An 18,947-nucleotide genomic window follows, 5' to 3' on the forward strand; every position below is an offset into this window, starting at 1 on the left:
TTGGAACGTGATACCTCTCTAAGGATTTGTCCATTTCTTCCAGATTGTCCATTTTTTTGGCATAGAGTTGCTTGTAGTAGTCTCTTAGGACGCTTTGTGTTTCTGCGGTGTCTCTTGTAACTTCTTTTTCACTTCTAATTTTACTGATTTGAGTCCTCTCCCTCTTTTTCTTGATGAGTCTGGCTAATGGTTTATCAATTTTGTTTATCTTCTTAAAGAACCAGCTTTTAGTTTTATTGATCTTTGCTATTGTTTTCTTTGTTTCTATTTCATTTATTTCTGCTCTGATCTTTATGATTTCTTTCCTTCTGCTAACTTTGGGTTTTCTTTGTTCTCCTTTCTCTAGTTCCTTTAGGTGTAAGATTAAGATTGTTTATTTGAGATTTTTCTTGTTTCTTGAGGTAGCCTTGTATAGCTATAAACTTCCGTCTTAGAACTGCTTTTTCTGCATCCCATAGGTTTTGGATCGTCGTGTTTTCATTGTCATTTGTCTCTAGGTATTTTTTGATTTCCTCTTTGATTTCTTCAGTGATCACTTGGTTATTTAGTAACGTATTGTTTAGCCTGCATGTGTTTGTGTTTTTTACATTTTTTTTCCTGTAATTCATTTCTAATCTCATAGCATTGTGGTCAGAAAAGATGCTTGATATGATTTCAATTTTCTTAAATTTACTGAGGCTTCATTGTGACCCAGGATGTGATCTATCCTAGAGAATGTTCCGTGCACACTTGAGAAGAAAGTGTAATCTGCTGTTTTTGGATGGAATGTCCTATAAATATCAATTAAATCTATCTGGTCTATTGTGTCATTTAAAGCTTCTGTTTCCTTATTTTTTCATTTTGGATGATCTGTCCATTGGTGTAAGTGAGGTGTTAAATTCCCCCACTATGATTGTGTTACTGTCAATTTCCTCTTTTATAGCTGTTAGCACTTTCCTTATGTATTGAGGTGCTCCTATGTTGGGTGCATATATATTTATAATTGTTATATCTTCTTCTTGGATTGATCCCTTGATCATTATGTAGTGTCCTTCCTTGTCTCTTGTAACATTCTTTATTTTAAAGTCTATTTTATCTGATGTGAGTATTGCTACTCCAGCTTTCTTTTGATTCCCATTTGCATGGAATATCTTTTTCCATCCCCTCACTTTCAGTCTGTATGTGTCCCTAGGTGTGAAGTGGGTCTCTTGTAGACAGCATATATATGGGTCTTGTTTTTGTATCCATTCAGCAAGCCTGTTTTTTTTTTTGGCTGGAGCATTTAATCCATTCACGTTTAAGGTAATTATTGATATGTATGTCCCTATGACCATTTTCTTAATTGTTTGGGGTTTGTTTTTGTAGGTCCTTTTCTTCTCTTGTGTTTCCCACTTAGAGAAGTTCCTTTAGCATTTGTTGTACAGCTGGTTTGGTCGTGCTGAATTCTCTTAGCTTTTGCTTGTCTGTAAAGCTCCGTTGAATCTGAATGAGATCCTTGCCCGGTAGAGCAATCTTGGTTGTAGGTTCTTCCCTTTCATCACTTTAAGTATATCATGCCACTCCCTTCTGGCTTGTACAGTTTCTGCTGAGAAATCAGCTGTTAACCTTATGGGAGTTCCCTTGTATGTTATTTGTTGTTTTTCCCTTGCTGCTGTCAATAATTTTTCTTTGTCTTTAATTTTTACCAATTTGATTACTATGTGTCTCGGCATGTTTCTCCTTGGGTTTATCCTGTATGGGACTCACTGCGCTTCCTGGACTTGGGTGGCTATTTCCTTTCCCATGTTAGGGAAATTTTCGACTATAATCTCTTCAGATATTTTCTCGGGTCCTTTCTCTCTCTCTTCTCCTTCTGGGACCCCTATAATGCGAATGTTGTTGTGTTTAATATTGTCCCAGAGGTCTCTTAGGCTGTCTTCATTTCTTTTCATTCTTTTTTCTTTAGTCTGTTCTGCAGCAGTGAGTTCCACCATTCTGTCTTCCAGGTCACTTATCCGTTCTTCTGCCTCAGTTTTTCTGCTATTGATTCCTTCTAGTGTAGTTTTCCTTTCAGTTATTGTATTGTTCATCTCTGTTTGTTTGTTCTTTAATTCTTATAGGTCTTTGTTAAACATTTCTTGCGTCTTCTCGATCTTTGCCTCCATTCTTTTTCTGAGGTCCTGGATCATCTTCACTATCGTTATTCTGAATTCTTTTTCTGGAAGGTTGCCTATCTCCACTTCATTTAGTTTTTTTGGGGGGGTTTTATCTTGTTCCTTCAACTGGTACATAGCCCAGTGCCTTTTCATCTAGTCTTTCTGTGAATGTGGTTTTGTTTCACAGGCTGCAGGATTGTAGTTCTTCTTGCTTAACTATCTTTCTAATTAAAGACAATTTATACTTACGAAGTTCTCTGAAAGAACTGATAATCTGAATTTGGCTAAACTAATTTTTTCATAGATGTGATTTTCCCACATTATATAACAAATATATTTCTTACTTAGTTATTCTTCCTTTGGGTTTATTGTGCCACACTGAGTAACAACTACCCTGCTAATATCTGTTGTTGTTAAAAATATACTTAAAATTTTAGAAAGTGATCATTCTTCTATTTCATTAAGCACAGTTTTCTGAAAAATCAATATTACCTGGACATTTTACTTCTAATTAAAAAAAAAAAGTTTTTAAAAGAGATTTCTCTAGAAAAGAGTAGAATTTTGACAGTAAAATAAGTCAGCCAACCCATAAAATTAAGCTAAATTTTTAGACATTTGCATGAGATTCCAATTTCATTTTTCCTCTTTAAACCTACAGCCAAATGTTTTAGCAGATTTTTAATCCAAAGTACAAACACTATTGATTTTAAATTCAAGGATGAAAGTCTGACTTTATTTAAAATTTAACATTCATCTTAGTTTATATGTTGTAAAATTAACTACTTAAATTATGTGATTCACTAAGTATGCACTATAGGTATTCTTTTGTGAATAAATTCCTGGTAAAAGCAGAATGGATTTCCAATAAATATTTTATCACTTGGGAGATTTATTTAAATGGGAAGTAGATTCAATTTTGGTACAATTATCTATTACTAGTTGGGCAAGGGACAGAATATAGATAAAACTTGGAGAGACTGAGAAATTATGATGAATTGAATTTGTCATGGTATTGGCAGCTTTCACAAACATGTTCTTTTTCCTTTATGATAAATAAATGCAAATGAAATTATACTCAAGTATTTGAAGATCCATCTATGAATCCAGGAGGTCACTACTGATTTTCTATTATGAGATTCTTTGACTTATAAGCTATTAAAAGTCTATAAGAGGGTTTGTTTTTTAAAAATACCTAACTGTCCTCTATCAGGAATATGCCAGATACTCAAAGAAGATAGATATATGAGATGCCAAGTATCTATTCTGAACTTGGATATCGTTTCAGTTAGCACCATCTATCTTTTTTTTTTTAAAAGTGTCTAAGGCTGGAATAGTCATTGGACATTCTCATGTATGAAGCAGTTTCCTGCAGAGGCAGTTGTCATGGTCCTGCCTTTTTTTTGTATATACTGGGAGACATTAAGTAGGGATAAACTGCTTACCATGGAGTGAAGAACCCAAGTCTGATTCTTTGGCTTTCTGCCAAAAAAGAAAATGGAGAAAACAATGAATGACAAACACGTTATGGAGGAATTCTCCCCCCCCAGAGGCTGACAAGAATTCTAATTTTTAGGATTGCTATCACTGCCAAGAAGGATACTCCTTGTTTTTGTGCTCCTGATGGAAATATTGCTTCTGCTGAAACAGCACTCCTGTTCCTTGTTGTTGTGTTGGTGCTGTTATCTTATCTTCCTAATAGTGAGTCCTTTATTTCTGGTAAAGATATTCATTTAAATAACTATGGGAGATCAAATTTATACACGGATTTTCGTTGAGACATAGCTTAAAATTACCCTTAATTCAATAAGAAAATAGGTGTTTTATAAAAATTTGATTTGTAAGCTTTTTAAATAATTTAACTATTTTAAGGACTATATTTCTATTCACTTTTTTAAAATTCCTGTATTGCTTTGGCTTGGTGAAACTAGATCTTCATACTAGGAATTCTGTTGGTTGAAAAGTGCCAGAATCTAGGATGACATATGGCATTTAATAGGAGTGAGTTAGGAATTAATTCCAGGTTTTGTTCTTGAATATAAAGAATCTATTTCCTAAGCGCAAAATAAATGAGAAAATCTAAAATCACTCATTTGACAAAAACTCAGGGTTTCCAGTTAACAGTAAATGCAATATGATGTACCAATGCAATAATAGTATTTATGTAATATAATCGTGGGTAGTATTAATAAGTTTGGTATCTAAAATGAGCAGTGTGATATCTTGCTTTATGTGGTACTGGTCAGCTCTGGGTACCACCCTTTTAAAGAAATAAAGACTATTCAGATCACATTTATAAGAGAATAACCAAGACATTATTTTTTAATTCTCTATTGCATTTACCTTCTTACATTTACAAGTAAGAGGTTGTAAGACACAACTTGAAAGGTCAGCCACGCATCTAAATCTACCAGGACATTAGCACTACATAAAATCAAACTCACTTGATAGTGAGCTATGAATAAGAATCTTTTACTTTTAAAGGTCCTAAATTCTGTTCGTTTCACAGGAGTCTGAACTGATCGAACTAAGAGAAACCATTGAAATGCTGAAGGCCCAGAACTCTGCTGCCCAGGCAGCCATTCAGGGAGCACTCAACGGTCCAGACCACCCTCCCAAAGGTATGTTTAGAAATCTTGCCATTTTTCATCCAGTCTGCTAGAAATCTATTTTTATTTATTAATTAGAGCAAAGCTGCTTTTACTCAGTCGCACTGCCTTTTATAATATATCAATATAAGTTGCTACTAATGCAGTCAGAATCTCAGAATTTAAGAACAGTAGGCTTCAGTATCAAACTGACCTTAAGGAAACTGCTTCTACAGTCCAACACTTTTCTCTCCACCTGATTTGGTGAAGGTGGGTCTGAGGAGGTTGATTAATGTATTCATAGCTGCCTTCAAGCAAAACAAACCTGGGAAGGAGTATGAAAATCTAGATCTGTATGTAAAAATACAATAATCAATATGGTGAAGTAGTGGATACTGGGAGCAACTCGTCCTGGGTGGGGGCAATAAAAAGGTACTTTTCTGTAGAGAACTTAAAATAACAGTAAGAAAATAGACTAAAAGTTGGTGTGTTTTTAATTATTACTATGCTTCAACAATTGGAAACAATGATAAAATAATCTTCTCTGCCACTACCCCACTCCTTAGATTGCCACTGAAGAAATACTCTGTGATAATGTCATGTCATTGTTTTCTTTACATAGGTTCTACTTATTCCTATTCTGACTCTTTTCAGTAGCATTCAATATGCTCAACTCTTTACCAGCTGAAAAATGTTTTCCTAAATCCTGAGTGCTCTGTCATCTCTCTTCGCATTTCCAGATGAATTTTGGGAAAGTTTGATGGAATCATTCATTGTCTTCAACATCCAGTTACACTTCAGACCACGGGAGTGTGGTTTCTCTTTCCACTACTCCACCAAAACTGTTCTCTCCATCATCAATAATGACTTAGATGACTCTAAATCCAGTACAACATTTAAAATTCTTATTGTATTGTTGTGCAAATAGCATTTGATGCTGATGTCCACTGCATCCTACTTAAACATCACTTCTTCTAATGCTCATGACATCCACATTCTCAGTTTTTCTTCTGCTCCTTTGAAATTTCTTTCACAGTTTCTCTTATAGATTCACTCGTTTGTATGCATTTGTTAAATGTTGATGTTTCTGAGAACGCAGTCCTAAACTGTCTTCCATTATGATTTTTTACATTATGATTCTCTTCGTCCTATCTAAAATTTTGTACAAGCTCATCTAGTACTCTACCTATAATTATTATTTATGTGTTGATAACTGTCAAATATATCTCTCCAGGGCAGGCTCGTCTCTTGAGTTACAGAGCTGTATATCTAGCTGCCAAAGAGAAAACTCCATTAGGTTATCTTTGGATGTCTGTTTGTCACCTGAAAGTCAACATCTCCAAATTTGAACTTATCTTCTTCCTTCTCAGACCTGCTTTGCCTTCAGTGTTCCTTTTTCAGTAAACAGCATCACCATCCTTCCATATGGCCAGAAATCCTCCTCTTCTTACACAGTAAATCACTAAGTTCTATTGATTCCATCCATTAAATATATCTTGTTCCCTTTTCTCTCATCCTGCTATCACCATTCCTCATATCTCCCCTGAACTATGACCACAAACTCCTAAGTCTTAAGGAGCCTTCCTCCTCTTCATCTTTCACCTCCTTGTGCCATTCTTCACACTGAGACCAGAGCAGTTGTCTAACAATATATATTTAACAGGTATCCCATTGCCTTTAGATGAAATACTAACTCCTTAACATGACATAATCTCTCTTCGCCAGCTTCATTCATTCAACAAGTATTTATTGATACTACCATTTATGTGCTAGACACTGTTCTAGACCTTATGTCTTGCTATTTTGTCGTGTTGTGTATTTCGTATTTCAGCTATCCAGAACTTCTTTCAGTTCTTCAAAAGTTCTTTATATATTCTCTTTATTCTACTTGGAACTTTCTACCCTGTTTGTTCAGCATAAAAACTTTTTGAGATCTTGCAAGAGTTAGCCTAAACATGCCTCCTTGTCTCCTAAACTATATGAGGTCCCTCTGTGATATGTTTCTGGAAATAACTGTACTTCCCTCATCAAAATTTGCATTAAGACACTTTGGTGCCTTAATTTGTTTATGGTCTGCCTTTCCCGGTCGATGGCAGGGTGGTCTGTTTTCTTAATCCTTAATCCTGGCCGTAATGATGGCTTGCACATAAAAGGGGCTTATTCAAATTTTATAGAAAGGACTAATACAATTTTTAAAAACTTGAAATTTAACTTAAAGGAAAACAGTTCTATAAAGTGAGATATACTTAAATTGAAGGACAAACTAGTTCTCTAGGGGCTACTTCTGTTAAGAATTTAGCAACTTTCCATGTGGGGGAGTTAATTTATATGTGGCATGGAAAATTACTGCATATTTAAAGCTTATCTTAGAGCTATAATAAAGCAGCTTATGTTCTAAATCTTCGTGTCAGTAAATAGGTCCAGAAGGGATTTAAAAAGGCTTAATCCTTTCTTTACCACAGTACAAGTCACTGAAGTAAAACTTTCTGGAAAGATTCCTTGTATCTCAGGCAACAGGTAGCTTAATATACCTACTGGAATTGAAAAATAGGAATTCCTTTGCTCAGAAATGTGGGAGGGATACCTAAAATGAACAAAATGATAACAGTTAATATTCAACTTGGCCAAGAAAGATTAAAAAATAATTTTATAAGATTTAAAACTAACAAAAGCAAATAGTTATAAAGGGTTGAATATATATAGAATATTCAGATTGTGTTTCTGTAGTATTAAAACTCATATCAAGGCATATTGTAAATATTTAGAGAAGAGCATTCCAGGAGGGTCTTGAGTCAGAAAAGAGATTAGTGCCTTTATGGAACTGATACAAGGAAAATAATGACCAAAGGTAAAGTAAGTAGAACCAGGCTGGAGAGATAAGTACTGACCAGATTACTGAGGAAACTTCAGGCCATATTTAAGAGTTGAAATGTTTTCTATTCTTATTAAAATGGAAATCTATTGGGAAGTCTCAGGTAAGGGAGTGATGATGAGGTTTTTCTTTAAAAAGATTTCTCTAACTGTGGTTTGTAGAATGGTTTGAAGGTGAGTTGGACAGCTGTTCTTTCTTAGAGCAGGTAGGTGATGGTGGTGGCTTGAACTAGAACAGTGATGGTGCAGAAGGTGGGAAGTGGAAAATGAATGAATGAATAAACATATAACTGAAATAGATATTTTTAAAATAAGCTTCTCCATTCATTCAGATTGTTGATATTCATTTGGTCAACCATTCTTTACTGAGCTCTGCAATGCCACATGTACTCAATCAAATACTTACAAACACTAGAAAAGAATTGCCAGAGAAAAGTAAAATGCATTCCCTTCATTCCATGGTATTATTGAAATTATGCCCTTGCCAATCTTTATTGGAAATGCGGTCATAATTGAACATAACTAATACCTCCAAGGACTACTTTTGACCTACGATTACAAGAATTTACCAATCTTTTTAAAATTTGGGATTACTTGAAGTCAAATATAATTTATTAATTCTGGATATAATAAAAACTCTGGAATACTTTAACGCTTAATACATCTTTTTTTTTTGTAAAAGTCAGTTATGAAGGGAAAAATAGCAAATACTAATCTTGTTCAGAAAAGCTTATAGCCAACTGTAGCAGAAATTTAAAACACAGATACCTACACATGTTCTTTTATTGCTTATTCATATAATTTCCATATTAGTTGATTAAGGGATACTGTGCTCTTTTATTGTTGAATCAAAACAACACACATAAATACCTTGATTTAGGTTTTGGTACTGGTAATGTTTTGGGCATGCAAAAACAGTAAATGTTCTCATCATTAAAAAAAAAAATACTTTTGGACCAAACTCTAGGGATTCTTAAAAACAGCTCTGTTTTTACCCTCCTGTAAAATTTTTCAGCATGGTTATTCCCTTAATGGAAAAATTAAAGTACTTATTGGTATGTATGTACATGAGATTAAGGATGGAGATATGTATATGCATATTATACACCCACACATACTTATTTATTGTATGTTTTGAAAGTAACCGGTTACATTTCCATTGCCATCAGTCATTTTACTGTTAAATTAGTCAACTGCAAAGCTTTGATTATATACTATTATTTCTATGGGAACTTTTTGAAAGCTATATAATAATTTCTGACATCTTATAAGTTCCACTGAGATTTTTTTGCTTGGCTAATATGCATTGATACCAATTATATATGACAATAGAAATGGCCTAAAAGCATATTTGACCTTAAAATAATTTTATGAGTTGTTAGTGTCTCCGCTAACACTTAAGTTCACTGTGAGTAGAAATCATTTCAATTTTAATTTTAATGACTATAAATAAATCTTATAAGCTGATTGTATGGAGTAAGTGAATATGTTCAAAAAGTGATTTAGTATCAAATGGTATCCTCTTCAAAATATCTTATTATCTAGAGAAGCACTCCATGCTTTTTAGGAGTATATAGAGGTCATATCACCTGGCAATTAGTACAATAGACAGTAGGATACTTCTAAGTCTCAAGTTGGCTCCACTGTTTTTCAGCTATGTGACCACAGGGAAAATTTAATAATTACACTCATTTCAGTGGTTTGCTTTAAGAGTAAAATTAGATACTCCCAGAGCAGAGTAGTAAAAGCTCGCTTTATTATTACCTGTTATTATTGTTACTACTATTACTCTTCCAAGTCATGGACAGGGGTTAGGGGTATGATGCAAGAATTGCACTGTCTTAAGTATGATTTCTGTTTAATTCACAAATGCAGTCTACCCACATTCTCTCTTGAGGACCTTCGCCCCATTGGCTCTTTGACCTTGGTCAGGTTACTTAACTTCTTTGCACTTCAGTTGCTCCATTTGTGGTATGAAGTGCTTAGATGACTTGCAAGGTTTGTTTTGGCTCTAACAAGGTATGATTCCATGAAATGGAAAGTTAATATATTTGGCTTTGGTAGCTTTATTCGAAGGACAAATATTAAAAACACACAATTAATTATCATGCTATTAAGAGTTTCCTTTTACTCCATGGAACAAATCATTTGGAATAAATCATTTTGGAAGTGCTGTTTGATCCAGGTATTCAGTAAAAATCACTAGCATAGCAGTTCATTTTGGGACAAAACTCAGAATTCATTAAAACACCAGTGCTACAGACTGACTTGAGATTCCCATTGAATCTTAATACAGATAACCCAGTTAATTAAAGCAAATATGGTTGTACTTTATTAAGCTTATAAAACCAAAACTGCATTGAAATAATCTGTACAAAGCCATGTTGACATTTATTAGAGGACTTCCTCTCAGAAAGCCTAAAAGTCTTGTTTGTTCAGATTGCAAGTTTTTATGGGTAAACGTGATATTGTCTATCTGTGGCTAGATCTCCGCATCAGAAGACAACATTCCTCCGAAAGCGTTTCTAGTATCAACAGTGCCACGAGCCATTCCAGCATTGGCAGTGGTAACGATGCTGACTCCAAGAAGAAGAAAAAGAAAAACTGGGTAAGCCATTAGCATTCATCTAATTCAGAAGCTTATTACTGCACAGTGAGTCAGGCTTTTTCCTTTTGGGCTTTAGAGATCCACAGCAGTTTACAGTGTCTCATTCAAGTGACTGACACCTCAAAGGCTACTCTCATCACCAAGATTAGGGCAGCATGGTGCTGAAGAGCAAACGTTTTGGAGTTGGCACTAACTAAACTTGGATTTGAATCCCAGCTTTGACACTTACTATTTGGATCTTAGGCAAGTGACTCCACCTTTTGGGGAGCCTAAATTTTCTCATCTGTAAAAATTGGATAATTAATACTGACTTTATAGAGATACTGTAAAGAAAAATAGGGTAACATGTGTAAATAAATGGCTCGGAGCAGGGGCTTACTGTGGAGGTAGAGATGAAGAAGAAGAAAAAGATGATGGTGATGCTGATGGTGGTGATGGTGGTGGTGCTGGTGGATGGAGGAAGTGGAGAAAAAACGGAATAAAAAAAGTAAAAGGGAAAGAAGAGACCTTGAAAGCCTCTCTACCCCTTGCATCAACAGGGTTTATAGTGTGAATAAAGTGTCACTGTATAAGAAATCAACTATATGTATTTTTACCAAAAGAACATAGGATAAATATAGAAATGTACTTTAACAGGACTGTCCCTTAATTTGCCTAGAGATAGAATTTATGATATTAAGTAATTGCTGAAAAACTGAGGGGAAGATGCTATCACTGCAAAATGTTTAAAAACAATGAAGTAAAGGATTTCTTTTAATGCCATGAAAGAAAAAAGTAGATTTTAAATAAGTAGAACTCTTGATGAAATCCAAAATACAACTAGCAGAGGATTTTACTGGAGTGCTTTCTGTAAATAATGAGAGAAATATCTTTTCTGTTTTAAAAAAATGTTTATGCAGGTAATATTTTAAAATACTGATCAGCCTTCATTCCCTTGATTTGTAATTCCACACTCTTTCATGTTTCTGCAAGGTGAACTCTAGAGGAAGTGAGGTGAATATAAACCATGGACAATTTGGCATGCATCTATAAAAATACCCACCCTTGGCATGAATGCTATTCATTTTGGCAGGAGGCTTTTATACCTTTTAAAAACAGATTACCTTGTATGTCTTTTCTTTGTGTCTTTTCATTTTAATCTCCAGTTTTAAAGAGAAGTAAAACTACTTTCTGAATAGCGCGGTAGGGCATACCAACTCTGGTTTCTCATAGTCCGGGAACTGAAAATTTGAATAGAAACTCACAATTAATGAAGTGTTAGGTGAATTTGATTTCATTTTGCTTTTTAAGTTTATATTGTCAGCAGGCCCTGACTTGATTGTAGCGCTAAAGCAGCCATTTAAAACAAATTGCCTTGAAGAGAGGAGCCTTCTGAACGGAGATCCCTTCAAGGTACTTCGTTTTAAATGAGTGCTCTGACAGCCATGCCCTTGACCCTGCACTGTTTAAAAGCCTTCCATGTTTGCGCTGCGCTGGATTAATACAAGAATAAAACAAAAACACAAAACACGGTATCTTTTTTTTTTTAGAGATACTGTGCTGCAGCTGTTAATCCTTTGCTTATACATACTGACCCCAGGCAGTGGCTAGGATGGCACCTGCAAACTAACGGCCCAAAGCAAGATGCCCCCAGTGCAAATAGACAAGGAAGGTAATTTCTGTCCTTCTTGCAGCTGAGAAGCTCATTCAAACAAGCCTTTGGGAAGAAAAAATCCACCAAGCCTCCATCTTCACATTCGGACATTGAAGAGCTTACTGATTCGTCCCTTCCAGCGTCCCCCAAGTTGCCCCACAATGCGGGTGACTGTGGGCCAGCCTCCATGAAGCCCTCGCAATCCGCCTCAGCGTAAGTCACTCCCTCTGCCGGTTGCGGAAGTATTTTGTTAAAGACAACTTCAGGCCAAGCCTAGATCTGTGTTCTAAATGGAACTGCAGCACCATCTCTGTACCGATTATTTTCAGATCTTCCTTAGGATAGCAGACAGCATTTGTTTCTCTTCTGCTTTCCATACATTAGAAATTGACCGTTCTTGATCTCATTCTCCCCTTTTCTAAGTTATTATTTTCACTTCTTTTCACTTGCATTTGTCCGTGTATCTGTCTAACTGTGCATTAAATGCAGGTTGCCCCTTGTCTGGCCACCAAAGAAACGGCAAAATGGCCCTGTGATCTACAAGCATAGATCCCGGTAAAATGGAGTGTGTTGCATGAAAACTGCAAAGATCCTGGTTCTAACCTAAGCAGTGTTCACTCTTGCTTCTTCTAAAATCACTCGCATGCATTTCAACAATGACTACCTTCTCTGTCCTCCTGTTTTGGAAGTAAAATTTGGTTTCCTCAAGCCAAACTTCAATCCTTTTTTCTTTAATTGTGTTAGATAATCTAGCATAGCATTTTTTTTTATAGTATCCCACTAGTTGATGTTACAAGAAAGAATAAAACATTTAGAATGTAAAACATGTGCTCTGATAATTCTCTTTGTTCTATATACTATTTAAATGAGATTTCCTTGTGTGCCCAAGACAGTGGCTCACCCAGAATTCATAGAAAGCGGGGCCACTAATAGAACCATTTAAGACCCTTGTACACCCTGTATAATTTCCTGACTTAGAGGAAAGAACATAGCACTATCATTTTGTGACCAGCAATTAGTCCTCACATTTTAAATGGAAAAGATATTCATTAACATAAAACAAATTCTTTTGACATACTTCCTACAAAGCTGTCTACAGAACAACAATAGGATATAATGTATATGACCTTCAAGCAGCCCCCAACTAGCCTGCCCATTTGGGTTGAAACCTGTGATTCAGTTTCATTAGCTGATCTCCTAAATCAGCTGAGCCTACCAGGAGGATTATATAACACTCATCCATTATTTAAATGTCCAAAACTAATCTCCCTGATTTATTTTCTACAATATTTATATTGAATTGTATCGTAACCTGAAAATAGTATTGTAGCAAATAAGGTTATTCTTTGCAAAATTTTACAAAACAAGAAATCAACATTTTAAGGACATAATAACTTTGCTTTAAACAAATTTCATGTTGCAAGTAGAGGCTCAAGTCCCTTGAAAAATGGTAGAATGAGATGTAGTAATATTATGACTTTTCAGCTCCATAAACATCAGCAACAAGGGAATTTTGAGGATCACTTTATATACAGTAAAGATAGATTGTTTTTAAACTTCAGAAAATAGGAAGAAAAGATTAAAAGAGACGGCTACTATTTTCAGTTTTGAACCTGTGAATGTACTACTGTTTGTAAAACTTTTTCCTTTTCTCTAGGTATTGCCAGCAGCAAATAATCTCTGTACCTGCTGGATAATATTGCAGTTCAGCTTTTAAAAGAAGCATTGCCTTTCGTAATCCTCTGGCATCCCCCAACCACTGGTTTTGTGCTTGTTTCTTTCTTCAGGATCTGTGAATGCACAGAGGCTGAGGCAGAGATAATTCTGCAGCTGAAGAGTGAGCTCAGAGAAAAGGAATTAAAATTAACGGATATTCGGCTGGAGGCCCTCAGCTCTGCTCATCATCTCGATCAGATCCGGGAAGCCATGAATCGGATGCAGGTCGGTCCAAAAGCACCTTCAGGGAACAAACGGGAGAGATTTAAAATGCTGCTTATTCTCTTCTCTTAGTTATTATAAAAACAAATCTCACGTTTAAATCCTTTTTGGAAATACACTCTGTTTATTCAGTCTCTGCACCTCATTTCTCAATACTGGGTGGATGGAGATTTTGTCAAATCCAGGTTTGGAAGTGGAGGGCAAACTGGCCAGTTTGCACTCAAGGACCATTGAAGGGCACTGTACTAGTGATTGGATTCGCTGAGAGCTAAGGTTTTAGAGACACTACTACAGCCCTTGCTTCTTCACTTTTCCATGATCTACCCTTATGGTAACTTTTTCCTATTCTTTTTGAAATCTGACTTTCAAAAACACTTTACCTGTTTTCTATTGAAAAACGACGTAATGAGGAATCACAGAAATATAACACAAGCTTTCTAAATATGAAAGTAAGTGTGATGTAGAATGCCATCTGTAGAAGTAAAGCTTTCATTGTTTTGGAAGCATCTGAAGGCTAAATCAGAATCATCTGTGCTCAGACTAAGTTTTCATTTTATTATGGTCAACCAGTAATCACTTGGTACCACAGATGACTGAAATAGGAAAAGCTCATTGCTGAGCAGATTCATCTGCCAATGGATATATTCATCAATAGGCTTGTGTTGTTTTTATGAGCTTAGTGCCCATTTTGAAGGAACAAAAACTTTTTCAGACGTTAGCTAGGATTCTGAAGTGGTAATTTTAAAAATCACCTTATTTATATTACTTTTGTTTTACTGTGGGTTTTCAACTCTCCCTGAATTCAGAGTATTACAAATGGCATTATTTTCTATGAAGATTTTAACATTACTTCATTTAAAATATTTTTTTTTTAAGTTTTTAAAAATTTTTTATTTTATTGAAGTATAGTTGATTTACAATGTCATGTTAGTTTCAGGTGTACAGCACAGTGATTCAGTTATATGTATATAACTGAATATATACATATATAGATTGATATAGATATAAATATTCTTTTTCAGATTCTTTTCCCTTATAGGTTATTAGAAAATATTGAGTATAGTTCCCTGTGCTATACAGTAGGTCCCTGTTCGTTATCTATTTTTATATATGTATAGTGTGTATGTTTACTTTTAAAATGAGAAATGGTATGAACTTTTCAATTATGTTATTCTTTTTTTTTTTTAATTTATTTATTTATTTTTGGTTGTGTTGGGTCTTCGTTTCTGTGCGAGGGCTTTCTCTAATTGCGGCGAGCGGGGGCCACTCTTCATTGCGATGCGCGGGCCTCTCACCATCGCGGCCTCTCCTGTTGCAGAGCACAGGCTCCAGACGCGCAGGCTCAGTAGTTGTGGCTCACGGGCCCAGTTGCTCCGTGGCATGTGGGATCTTCCCAGACCAGGGTTTGAAACCATGTCCCCTGCATTGGCAGGTGGATTCTTAACCACTGCGCCACCAGGGAAGCCCTCAATTATGTTATTCTTAATTCACATGAGACCATGTCATATTTGGAAAACTCCTCAAATATATGATAGATTTTTAAAAAATTATAAAAAGTTCTACTGGTTAGTGTGTGTATTTGTGAATAGCTGAATATGTGTATGTGAGAGACAGAGAAAAGGATTACTTTTCCTTCTTTGGAAGGAAATCCTGTTTCCATAATTTATGTTTGTTTATTTAATATTTCACCGCATGGTTTATTTAATAAATGAACCGATTAACCCTGTTAAAAGAGTTGGTACCCTTTTCTCAATCAAGCTAGCTCTATGTTTTTCATGTTTTCCATCTTCACAACAGAATGAGATTGAAATACTGAAGGCTGAGAACGACCGGTTGAAGGCAGAAACGGGGAATGCTGCGAAGCCAGCTCGGCCCCCGTCTGAGTCCGCAAGTAGCACTTCCTCCTCATCCTCACGCCAGTCCTTAGGACTCTCTCTGAACAACTTGAACATCACGGAGTCTGTTACCTCAGGTGATTTTGTGCACACACCTGCCTGAATCAAAGCATGCCTCTGACTTCACAAGCCTGGAGACCTCGAATTTGGAGACCCTTACCCGCTGCAGCTCTCACACATACCCTCTTCAAAATGTTAATGGCCTAGTTCTCAGAAATAGTCCTTTTTCCTCTTATAAATTTATTTTACTTCATTATCATTTTAATTTATTTTATTTATTTATTTTTGGCTGCGTTGGGTCCTCGTTGCTGCACACGGGTTTTCTCTAGTTGTGGAGAGCAGGGGCTACTCTTCGTTGCAGTGCACAGGCTTCTCATTGCGGTGGCTCCTCTTGTTGCAGAGCACAGGCTCTAGAGTGCAGGCTCAGTTGTTGTGGCACACGGGCTCAGTAGTTGTGGCTCATGGGCTCTAGAGCACAGGCTCAGTAGTTGTGGTGCACGGGCTCAGCCGCTCCGTGGCATGTGGGATCCTCCCGGACCAGGGCTCGAACCCATGTCCCCTGCATTGGCAGGCAGACTCTCAACCACTGCGCCACCAGGGAAGCCCCTTCATTATCATTTTAAAAGAACATTCTGTGTGAAAGAGTAAAAAGACATACAGGTATGGTTTTCATATCATTTTTTAAAACAATTACTTGTGTTTGAGAAGTACTTCCTCCAGGGTTACACATAGGATGAAAAAGTAATATTCTCAGTGATGATTGTTAGTACTAATGAATATAATACTCAGAACCCCATGCAATTTGATAGTGCTTTAAGTGTACGAAGCCCGTATACAAGTGTATCAGGACCTATTCCTAAATTTGACTAGATGATCCTGCATGATGCAGCCCAGGGAGAACATAATGCTACTACATCACCCAGACTGCAGCTCTATTAGATTTTCAACAAACAAAAAGAACACATTGGATTCTATTATTGTATTCAGTGGTACTAATGATGGAACAAGGGTACAGTTTTATTCAATTGCAAATAGAATCATATGACATAATGTTGTCTCAATAGCTGATGAACTATTCAATTATAAACTATAACTGCTCCTATGGCATCGAATCATTCTACGTATATAAGACTTAGTTGAGGAAAGATTTACATGAGGATCTGCAGTGATTGCAAAACACAGCCACTAGATGACGCTTGGAAACCAATAATATGTATACATGTTCCTGGGCAATTTTAGATCCCATGATAGAATTGAGAAACTTCACGGCTTGCCTTAAATTACACCAAAATATAGAAAAAAAGATAAAGATGAAAACAAAAAAGAAAAGAAACAGAAATACAGCAAGCTGATATTGATGATATTTTAATGAATCATATCTCTTGCTTCTAAAAGGTCAGAATTTTAAAAATTCTACTAATTATATCTGCCCTTCATGGTGTAAAATGAATGGCCCAAATGCATACTTGCTTTCTTCTTATAAAAGGTAACTAGAAACTAAAAGGCAAGTAGGAATTTCCTGAAGTTCATGAAAACAACGTTTATACCATTTGGCAGGGATTGGGGAAGGAAAATGAATTTTGAGAATACACATCAAGTAAAAGAAATATTAGTAGCTAAGAAAAAACTGAGATGTCATAATTAAATGAACTTATAAATCATTAGGTAAAATAAAACTATGGAAATATGGTAATAACTTGAATGTGTAAATTGTCTATGAGGTGTTATCATCTACATTCTTCAAAAGATGGGAAAAAAAGAAGGAACAAAAACTTTAAATGTCTAGAATCTGAGAGTCCTGAGCCGCATCCTATGCATTGGCTTGTCAGTGATGAACCTGAGAGAGGTGAGGTAGGATCCACACCTAATGGCAGTCAGTGCCTGCCTGTGTCCTGGAGCTTCCCTTCTAAGGAGAGAAAAGGACTGGTACCTTATAGGATGCTTTAATGGTGGGATTTTACTGCCTGTTACATGATTTTGGTTTAGCCTATGGAAATATGATAAGGTTTGAAGGAGGCAAGTTTAGTACTGAAGGTAGTTTAGGAAGAACAGCCATATAAAAATGAAACCAAAATTAATGTCTAGGAAAGACTAGGACTCATAAAGATAAATATAAAATCAAACAAATTAAATTTACATTTTCTGTGTCCATTGAACTGATGGCCGTGATTCAGAATTTGGGGCAATTTGGTGAGGAGAGGATTTTTTTTTTTTCAAAAATGTGCTTTATAATTACCTGTTTCATGGTTTATTTTTAGTCCTATATTATTTTATTTCTTCAACTATTTTTCAATAGCAATACTTATGTCTGAACTAGCAAAAAAAGTGTAAATCACTTGACATCACTTGACTAGGATACTGTTTTCATTGCCTTCACTCTTGTTTAGTGGGTTCAAACTTGGAAATCAAAAGTGCCTTTATGCTGGGGCTTTTTAATAGAAAAAGTTTCTAGAGTTCATGATTAATTTTTTTAAAAAAAGAAGTAGGCAGGAGAGAGGCTAATTGACAAATGTCCAGTTCCTGAAATAATAGTGCATGTTCCATACATCTAGTGAAGACAGGAGTTTGAAAAACCTTCAGTTTTTGTCAGAATTTCACTTGACCGTAACCAGAATGGCAAATCTTTTTTCAAAATGTTAACAGAGGACTCTAACTTATTTTCCATAAAACAGCACAGAGAACCCTTATCTCAAACTGGCTGTTATTTGTTTTTACTCAGAGTCGTTCGTTCAGGCTATCATCCCGTCAATGTACTGGGCGGGGTGGGCAGGGGGGACCCAGAGTGAGTCATGATGTGCTCTTCCCACTGTCAACACAAGGAGTTAGAATAAACACACAGAGAAAAGGAGTAATGGTTAGAACAGATAAACTTACTAAACACGGAGGATAAAGTGATTTAAAAGTGTTTTCTGTTATGTTCTCAGTAACCCTACGAAGCTGGTGCTTTTGTGCCCCATTTTATAGATGAGGAAACCAAGACTTACGAAAGTGATTATGATAATTTTTCAAGATTATGCATCCAATAAGTGATAGAGCTAATATTTGAGCCCAGATCTGGATGATTCCAGTGCCTGACTCTTAACTACTATATTCATTTTGCTAAAGCACTTAAAACATTCAATATTACCTTGTTGAGAATGTATACTCCAAAAGAGCAGGGAATTCATCTTCCTTCTCACCATGGTATTCATTCCCAATGCCCAACACAGTTCCTGATTTCTTTTTTTTTTTTCTTTTAATAAATTTATTTTTTTATTTTTGACTGCGTTGGGTCTTGGTTGCTGTGTGTGGGCTTTCTCTAGT

The 18,947-nt window shown here is 35.8% G+C and overlaps 1 protein-coding gene across 5 annotated transcripts in view; it reads left to right on the forward strand.

The window, feature by feature from the left end:
- Positions 1-18,947, forward strand: part of NAV3 (neuron navigator 3) — an 845,054-nt gene that overhangs the window by 801,519 nt on the left and 24,588 nt on the right. For 4 of the 5 annotated variants that reach the window (XM_036866523.1, XM_036866526.1, XM_036866527.1 and 1 more), the window contains 6 exons: positions 4,621-4,732; positions 10,057-10,178; positions 11,151-11,171; positions 11,852-12,024; positions 13,599-13,752; positions 15,547-15,721. In XM_036866523.1, coding sequence (XP_036722418.1) covers positions 4,621-4,732; positions 10,057-10,178; positions 11,151-11,171; positions 11,852-12,024; positions 13,599-13,752; positions 15,547-15,721 — 757 coding nt within the window. The remainder of the gene's footprint in view (positions 1-4,620; positions 4,733-10,056; positions 10,179-11,150; positions 11,172-11,851; positions 12,025-13,598; positions 13,753-15,546; positions 15,722-18,947) is intronic. The other variant, XM_036866525.1, reaches the window with a different exon arrangement.

The sequence above is a fragment of the Balaenoptera musculus genome, chromosome 10, assembly GCF_009873245.2.
Source record: "Balaenoptera musculus isolate JJ_BM4_2016_0621 chromosome 10, mBalMus1.pri.v3, whole genome shotgun sequence".
NCBI classification, from domain to species: Eukaryota; Metazoa; Chordata; class Mammalia; order Artiodactyla; family Balaenopteridae; genus Balaenoptera; species Balaenoptera musculus.